We start from the raw sequence: 9,203 nt of genomic DNA on the forward strand, positions 1-9,203 counted from the left end.
CACATGATAGCCAAATGTGAGGTTTGGATCATGTACTAACGGCTAGTTTCCTCTGTTCTATAGTCGTTGATGCTGGTTTTCCCCACTCCAAGAGTACAAGTCAGAGAACAGAGTAGTTTGTAAGAATTATAATGAAACTGAATTTGTAGCCCGTAGTGTGTCAGAAACTTAAGCTGAAAAGGGCCGGGCACATCCACGGGATGAGAATATATAAGGTAACAAATGAACGAATTTTATATTCATAATAATCTCACAACAAGATTACATCGCAATGTCGTGTAACCTTTCCTCGATCTATAATACTTGTAGCAAAGAATCTCAGAAACGATGAAACTGTATAGACAACAGCAAGGAGAGTCGTCGCTGCATCTAGAACACGATGGCGGCGGCCACCGCTCCGGCGACCGCGACGAAGCTGGCGGCGGATGAGTACACGGCGGAGCTCGCGGGGGTGCCGTTCGGGGCGCCGATGGGGGCGCCGGAGGGTGTGGCGGAGACCGCGGACGGCGTCATCGCGGAGGGAGCGTCGGTCGGCGCGTCGGTGGTCGGGGCAGGGGGAGATGCCATCGGGGACGGCGACGCGGCGGTTGGAGGGGTGGCGACCGGGGACCTCGCCGGTGGCGCCGGAAGCGGGGCCATCCGGGGCGCCGGCATGGGGCCCTGCGCGGCGGCGCCGACTGCGAGGAGGGCGAGGATGGCGGCGACCACGGCGAAGCGAGCCATCTGGTTGTTGTCGACGGTGAAAGACTTGCCCGAGAAGATTCAGAGAGGAGAGGACGGCGAGCGAATGCTTGGGAGAGGAGAGAAGATGGTGAGCTGCGAGCTGTGAATTGGGAACGATGGAGGAGGCGCGATTTTATAGCGGGAGACTGACGATCCTAAACGTCGGTTGAGGTGGGCAACAGCTGTAACGTTCGGGTCTCGGGCTGCCGTGGGCCCGTGTATCACTGTCGCCAACGGCATCGACGCGTGAGAGAGACCAGTCTGTCAGCGAGACAGGTGGGATGCCTTCGCGGGGCGGCGCCGTGCTAGGTTTGATCCCGTCTCGCTGCGGCACCGTGTCCTGGGATCACCGGGGATAATCACTGATCACGAGGTCGTCTAACGACTAGTTTCGAGGAACCTGGTGGATCCTGAACGCGTCAATTAAAACCATTCAGGTGCGCATCAAAGTTGAGTAACCGCGCTAGCCACGTCTCCTTTTACTGTACCGCACCTCGCCTGTAAAAAGTAGCGATGGCATCGGCGAAAACGCATCCTCTTTTCCTCGCAGCCCGCTCTCCATCGTGACGCTAGGGTTCCTAGCCGCCGCCGCGCGCGCAGCCGGCCGGAGCCACCTCCACTCCGGTGCCCATCGATAGTCCTCTTCGCCGTCGCCCGGAGCTGCTCCGCCCATCTCGTCCGTTCCCGAGCGGACTCGGCCCGCCCAGCAGCCCATCCACGCCGGCCGGCCGGAGCTGCGCCGCCCACCACAGCAAAGGGGTGGGGTGGGGGGGGGGCGTAGAGGATGGGGGCAGCAACGTCACGCGGTGGAGGTTGCCGGTACGCCGTACTCTGTGTGCACCTCCATGGGATCCCCACGACACACGGCTCTGCCATGAGGTTGTGGTAGAGTTGGTCTTCTTCCCCGCTGGCCAGAAGATGCAAGTGTCTACCCACTTCTTTTCCTTTCTCTCTATAGATAGAAATTGTGCTCTCTCTGAGAATTATTTTTACTTTTTAATGTGTTATTACTTTTGTTCTTGCTGATGCCTTAGGCCGATGTGCTGCTTTGATTCAGTTTTCTCTTCTTTGAGGCATGGTAGTACAAAAGGTTGAACTTAACTGTTGCAGGTCACCACCTGTGGCAAAGATTAGCAGGGAGTGCAAGGTTGTTGTCGGATGCTCAGGAATGCAGCGGGAGTTCGCCTGTTCTCGGCTTCCTGTTCGGAGTTGTATAGTGCCACCCCTGTAGACTCCACTGGCAGCGGGATCCAGGTCCCCCCTGACCTCTTCCTTTGTCCTTGGTTAACAAAAACACTAAGCAATCCTCACATTTCAAAAGTGCTTCAGGTCCAACTCCAGGATATTTGATTCAGTAATCAGCTTCAGTTCCAAGTTTCAGTGCTTCAGAAATATTGGTTTTGGTAATCAGCTTGCCGAGATGGTACCTGGACATAATTTACTTGCGTGCTATAGCGTGTAGAAAATTGTCTAGTTAAATTGATCAGTGTACAATCTCTCGCTAATAGCATATTTTCAGAGGCCACGCTATTTTGTATAGCACGCTATTCATTAGATCTGCCTACTCCTGTATTTTCAGTTACCTGTGTGACTGAAAAAATACACTATATGTTACTATGCTATATTTCCTAAGTTATGTATAGAACCTCTGCCTATATACTTGGATCACCGGATTGTTCAATTCTTTTTATGCATCAAAACTACAGAATTACTACTTATCATTGCAGTGTCGTGTTCTGTGTATACCAATCTACCACTATAATACACCATTCTTGAATTTGGATTCACCACCTACTTGCTTTTTAGTCTGCTCGAGGTCGGCCATGGAGGTTTGGCCCGACCAATGGATGGATGGGGATGAAACCCTAGGCCAACACCCACCCATGGATGGATGGGATGGGGCAACGACGACGGCAACAACGGCCTTCTCTCGGTGCTTGCTGATGTGGTTGCCATCGACGCCGGTGACGAGTTGCAACACGTAGACATCAAAGGTACTGACGCCCTCCATCCTCCTTCCCTCACCTCATCTTCTTCTTTTGGATTTTTTGATTTGATCCGTGCGGTTGGTTTCTGCAGGCTGCGGGTGTGACGGAGGAGCACCATGGCGGGCGTGCAGGCCATGTCTCTCTATGTAAGGCCCTCCATTCCCTCTCTTTGTTCGGGCCATGCTCAGGCAGTCTTTTCTCTTCATGGTCTGAACATGTTGGAGGCCATTATTTCTCCTTTGCCATAGTTTGCTGCTGCTGCCATGTTAACTGAGAGTTGGTAACCAATATCAAGTGATTTGGAATTTGTTGATCTGAACCATAAATGTGATGATTTATCACAATTGTCATATGATCGCAATTTTGTTGATCACATTACATCTATGTGTTGTTTGTTTGTTTGTTTGTTTAAATCCGTGCTTCCACTTTGAGGTTGAACAATAGGTTAAGGGAGCATTCCTCAATTTTTTTGGGGTCCAATGGAACGGCAGGAGTGTGGAGAATTAACGCACTCGAGGACTCTGGAATATGGATGGAGAGAACGACAGTTGAAGACATGGATATTGTTGTCCGAGCACATATAAAGGAATGGAAGTTTCTGTTATGGTTTATGACTTTTTTGTATGGCATTCATATCTTTACTGATCATTCAAGCAGTGCTACACGAATTTCCATTCAGTGTTAGTGTGAATTGCTGGAGCACAATATGACTCATGCTCATCTCCATGTCAATGCTAGGAGGAGAAAAACTACATTCAGAGGTTACGGAATGGCAATGGGTGGGTTACCTCCCAGGAGCAGATGACTCGCATGGTTAGTGATCACTAGGCCATGAATCTCATGGATCCCATGATACAGGTACATCAAGGAAATTTTAATAAGTTCATGGCACAACATATAATTTAATGTTAGCTTTCTACATTAAATATCAGGAAAAAAATTCTTGCAATTCATTTAAATGATGGTCGGGAAATTCCTGTTAAATGAATCTTAACAATAAGGATACAGTCGTCTACATTTAGTTTGCTTTTCTATTGCTGGGTAATCTTCTTATGCCATCATTTTCTGAGTATTTTTATGGTGCAGGTATCTGGTCCAGATCCGACGGAGACAAGCAAAATCGTGCTGCTGCTTCTTCTTTCGATTGTAAGTGAATCCTTTGATGACAGTGCTATTTTTTGTTGTATTAATACTGCATCTGATTCACATACTTCATCTAACCTTGTTTGAGAAATTGTGCATGTTTTTGCTACATTGGTCCAGGAAAATCCAGGTGAAACCTTTCAGGAACTCAGGACGACACGCATTGATTATATTTCATTGTGATGGCTGCTGCCGACACAGCTACTATGGGTACACGCAACTTCTATTTCGCTCGTCACCGGAAACCACCGCCCAGATCCATCTCTTCTCAACCATGCCGACGTGGTGGTCAGGGGTGCTTACAACTTGTGAGGACCTGCGTTCTCGCTGTTGATCCGTGATGGCATGGCCTCCCCGTGCCCTAGCCGCGTTCTAGCTGATGGTTTGGGTCCACCAGCGGAGGGAGAGGGGGACGACCTCTGTCGCTCCTTCTCTCTAGCCTCTTCATCTTGATGAAGCCGTAGGAGTAGAGGGGCACACGCGTGATGGATCTGCTCCAAGCACCTCAAGCCACACATCTTCAAGGTGATCACTTCATCCACATTCAATGTCAGTTTCCGCGTTTACTCCTTTTTTGGGGTGGATGGATGCATGATACTCTGATAGTAGCAGGCAGTTGTAGTACATACTGCAAATTGGCACGCTGAAACTAGCCTGCAATTTTCTCGGAAATTTTTATGTCACATGCTAGTGGAGTGGATTATAACATTTCAGTGGAACAAATTGTAGGTATTTCTTGTTTGCTTCTCAAAGAAAAGGATGTTATATTAAGTTGGTGTTGCTGTTCTTGGTAGGATGAACAAATAGCACCTTGCAGGCTCTTGATTTTTTCTGCGATTCCCTTTGAAAGGATATAAGTTTGCAGTTTTTCTATCAGTTCTTCTGAAGCAAACAATATGTGATGGATAGCTACAATTATAGCTTCTTTTTATATTATTGTCCTGATCGAGGTTCTTGTAAGGTTAGATATGCCTTGCTTTATATATGTTGGCTTTATCCCATTGTTAGACATTTGAAAACGTGAGGCTAACAACCGTTAGTTCAATGTTACTAGAGAAATGTGTGTGTGTGTGTATGTCTGAAAATGACTGTATGGGACACAATGAGGCGCTTCAACAAGGCAAGTGCGCCACAAGAACGCTCTCAGGAAGCCCGCCATTGGCAGGCCCCAGCCCCTAGTATTTCATTCAAGTACAGGGAGACTTCGCGCTAGCTGCTGCATGACATGTGTTTTATAGTGGCAAGTCACGAGTGGTGTATAACTTTGACTTATAAGAGCAATGGGACAAGACGTTCTTGTGGACAATGAAGTCGTCTGTGGCGACTTTGTCAAATCTATAGAAGATATGCCAGCTTAGTCTCTCGGTAATGCTCACAAAGATAGGTGAGTGTATACTCATGTATATAAACGTCTTCGATTGTATTGTGTTAAAAAAAGTATAAACTAAATAGCAAATTAAGTGGTAATTTAGCTAGCAATGTATGACTCGACAGGACCAAACCTAAATTGGTTAACCATTTCTGTTTCTTTTTTCTTTTTCAAACACAATACAAACTGAGACGCTGATATATACGCATATACACTCATTCTTATTAACGCATGCATGCACTCACAACCTACCTCAGTGAGCATCTTCAATAGACTGAGTCGATACATTATTTTGAGATTGACGAAATCGTCACAGACACCTTCATAGTTGACGGGGACATCTCCTCCCACTAAATGCACGTCGCCGAAAGATCTAGAATAAATCCAGGAAAATGTGAGGACCAATGTCAAATCTAAGACTTAAACTCTGTTGGGTAGAGGATATCACTGTCCTCTTAATCATTCTTGTTGGTTCGCGGTTAACAATTCATGTTAACTGATTATAGTTGATATTGTGTCTAGAAACCAACCATTGGGATGTGGGCAACATTCCTTTTGTGAGTCCGATCAGGGACTGACCGCGTTACGTTTCCTTGAGCATCGAACGGACAACTAGAAAACGAGATGAAACATGCACACCAGAGATATCCAGGTTCGGGCCACCTGCAAGGTGTAATACTCTACTCCTGTTGTGGATGATATTGCTATCTTCTAGTCTAGTTGGTTACAATGCGTGTGGTAAGTTGTCAATGAATCAAGACCCTTTGCTAGGTTGTAGTCCACCCCTATTTATACTGCTCTTGGACTTCCCCTTATCGGGGCAATGGCGGCGCCAGCATTCGTCCACGCCCTCGGCCACCCCAGGCAGCCTTTGAGCACTCTAGCACTGTAGCTACAGTGTCCTCTGTAGAGTATAAAGGAAATCAGCCTCACGCCCCAGGCAGCCGCCAGGGCTGCCTGGGGCATGTCTCCGCTGCTGCTGAGGGGTAACCATATAACTATTACAAACATGGTAGGAAAAGTCATCCGTATCGGCCTGACGTAATTGGGCATGGCGGCCCTGCTCATGCCGGTAGGTTGCTACAGGATGTCTGGCCCTGTAGCTATGCATGGAGTTGGTAGCATCTCTTCGGTCCCTATGGATGTCCACAAGGGGTAGATGTAGCTCGTCGGGATGCGACGTCCGAAGACGGATGCGTCTCGCCCCATCCGGCGACTGGTAACTGGTCACTGTAGCGCACTGGTGTGCATTGACGCCTCTGACAAGTAGATTCTTCGGTTCCTTCATGGAGAAGGAAAAATGCGTCGTGGGGGTTGGTGCTTTCCGGATGGTTCTGCAGGAACCGCTTGTCGGGAGCCAGAGCCCCGCCAAGCAGGATGGTCCTTCATGGGGCTTGTTAACGCGGTGCAGCTTGTCGGGCGCCACTGTCATGGCCTGGCCTTCGTCGGCCCGGGTTACCCCCGTTCTCTTTGAGCCGACGGTAGCCCCCGGGCCCATGTCCTACGTGTGGCCAGCAGGAGGCGCGAAAGGAGATATGGCCTGAAGTCCTTGGAGGCCGGACATGTGGCGCTCGACGCCTGAAGGTGGGAAATAGCGCCCATGATTCCGCATCGGTTTGCATTAACTGCGGTAATGATGACTGGCGAGTAGGAAGGAAAACGATCCCTCGGTCCCCACGCCACACATGTCGCGTGACCTCGATGCGGGGGGATAGTGGGACACCACGCCCTCAACCGCCGTGGGGTTGCCGCATTGCCTTCTTGGGTCATAAAGAGGGAGAAAACCGCAGTCGCTCGCCCCTTTCGCCGCTTTGTATTCTTTCCCTCTTGCTGCCTTGCTCCACGCCCGTAGTCTAGCAAGAAAACTCTGGTCTTAGAGCATCTTCTTCTCCTGCTTCCATGGTACCACACAAGGCCCCGACGGTTGCGGAGAAGGGGAAAGGCAAGAAGAAGAAGAAGGCGGCGGAGCCTCCTCGGGCTCTAATCTGTCATTGTTGGCCGCCGACGAGGATATGCGTCGCCTTCCTCGCTGTCGGGCAACTGCCACCTTTTTCGGCTTCTTCCTCGCCATCCTAGAACATTACCAGGTCCAAGTACTTCATCTCCATCTACAACACAATGGAGGAGCAATGCATTAGAGATGAGGTGTAGTATGCTGCAAAAGAAAGAGGTGAATTCTAGTTTTTATCCCTACTTTGACATTTCACGCAGATGCCACAATTTTATTGTTGTTCATCCGGATTACTCCATTTAGTGAATGCTTTAACATATTTTACCCCATTTTCAAAAATTTACTCAGCAAAAAAAGAGAGATGAAATGCGGTACAAAATATGATATGCATTGAACATGCAAAATGTACAAAACCATTTAGATGAATCTTAACTAGAGAACGTGCACTTAATTAGCAAGATGGTACAAGAAACACTAGTTTTTCTTGCGAATCATCTCAACGAGTATGGAAAACTAGGTCATTTTACTTCTCTATCAGCACAACATAACACATCGCTCTCACATGACTTGTTCTTCTTGCAGGAACCCACACATGTGCCATCTTATATTGAGGAGCAACACATTTGTGTCAGCCTTTGTCACAGTTTCGTGCATTACGTGTCGATAATGAGTAGGGAAGAGAGCAACAAGTTTATTCTGGATCTGGGAAATGACACAAGATTTGTCAAATGACATGGCATGACAAAGCGTTCCCTGAGGCATTGTTTGTACCATTTTTCTCATAATTTAACATTTCACATACTTTAGATTCTATTGTAAAAATACAGGAAACTCCCCCCCCCCTTAATAGAAACAGGGATTTGCTAATTCTCCCCAGAATTAGAGGATCATTTTGAGATTTTAGAGCATATTTGAGGTTTTAATGCGACTGTTGTCACTTTGGGCGGATTTTTGCTAAAGAGATGAGGGGGCAACTAAGACGGCTGAGAAGCGATGAATATGTTGGAAATATGCCCTAGAGGCAATAATAAAATAATTATTATATTTCCTTGTTCATGATAATTGTCTATTATTCATGCTATAATTGTATTATCCGGAAATCGTAATACATGTGTGAATACATAGACCACAATGTGTCCCTAGTGAGCCTCTAGTTGACTAGCTCGTTGATCAACAGATAGTCATGGTTTCCTGGCTATGGACATGGGGATGTCATTGATAACGGGATCACATCATTAGGAGAATGATGTGATGGACAAGACCCAAACCTAAGCATAGCACAAAGATCGTGTAGTTCGTTTGCTGTAGCTTTTCTGGATGTCAAGTATCATTTCCTTAGACCATGAGATTGTGCAACTCCCGGATACCGTAGGAGTGCCTTGGGTGTGCCAAACATCACAACGTAACTGGGTGGCTATAAAGGTACATTACAGGTATCTCCAAAAGTGTCTGTTGGGTTGGCACGAATCGAGACTGGGATTTGTCACTCCGTATGACGGAGAGGTATCTCTGGGCCCACTCGGTAATGCATCATCATAATGAGCTCAATGTGATCAAGTGGTTGATCACGGGATCATGCATTACGGTACGAGTAAAGTGACTTGCCGGTAACGAGACTGAACAAGGTATTGGGATACCGACGATCGAGTCTCGGGCAAGTAACGTACCGATTGACAAAGGGAATTGAGTACGGGATTGATTAGGTCCTCGACATCGTGGTTCATCTGATGAGATAATTGAGGAGCATGTGGGAGCCAACATGGGTATCCAGATCCCTTTGTTGGTTATTGACCAGAGAATCGTCTCGGTCATGTCTGCTTGTCTCCCGAACCCGTAGGGTCTACACACTTAAGGTTCGGTGACGCTAGGGTTGTATAGATATGAGTATGCAGTAATCCGAAAGTTGTTTGGAGTCCCGGATGAGATCCTGTACGTCACGAGGAGTTCCGGAATGGTCCGGAGGTGAAGAATTATATATAGGAAGTGTAGTTTCGGCCATCGGGAAAGTTTTGGGGTCACCGGTATTGTA

At 47.7% G+C, this 9,203-nt stretch overlaps 1 protein-coding gene and 1 long non-coding RNA gene across 12 annotated transcripts; one reads left to right on the forward strand and one right to left on the reverse strand.

Annotated features, from left to right (window-relative positions):
* Positions 1-211: 211 nt before the first annotated feature.
* On the reverse strand, positions 212-846 carry LOC125554270 (uncharacterized). The gene has a single exon (XM_048717844.2). It carries the CDS (start codon positions 721-723, stop codon positions 370-372), a length of 354 nt encoding a protein of 117 aa, XP_048573801.1. The 5' UTR covers positions 724-846; the 3' UTR covers positions 212-369.
* A 217-nt stretch (positions 847-1,063) lies between these two features.
* Positions 1,064-4,730, forward strand: LOC125552905 (uncharacterized). 11 transcript variants are annotated; one of them, XR_007303843.2, is made up of 7 exons: positions 1,179-1,977; positions 2,053-2,126; positions 2,530-2,717; positions 2,803-2,857; positions 3,156-3,569; positions 3,798-3,857; positions 3,975-4,730. It is a non-coding gene; the product is annotated as an uncharacterized LOC125552905 (long non-coding RNA). The 11 variants fall into 11 exon arrangements; XR_015601647.1 differs by adding an exon at positions 1,064-1,160 and having other exon boundaries at positions 1,834-2,717; XR_015601645.1 differs by having other exon boundaries at positions 1,177-1,602; positions 1,834-2,717.
* The last annotated feature ends 4,473 nt before the right edge of the window (positions 4,731-9,203 follow it).

Source organism: Triticum urartu, chromosome 4A, assembly GCF_056163025.1.
Source record: "Triticum urartu cultivar PI428250 chromosome 4A, HENAU_Tu73, whole genome shotgun sequence".
Lineage (NCBI taxonomy): Eukaryota > Viridiplantae > Streptophyta > Magnoliopsida > Poales > Poaceae > Triticum > Triticum urartu.

Bases quoted from the DNA above. Each gene is read 5' to 3' on its own strand.
- LOC125554270 (XM_048717844.2), bottom strand. From the start codon at position 723: ATGGCTCGCTTCGCCGTGGTCGCCGCCATCCTCGCCCTCCTCGCAGTC.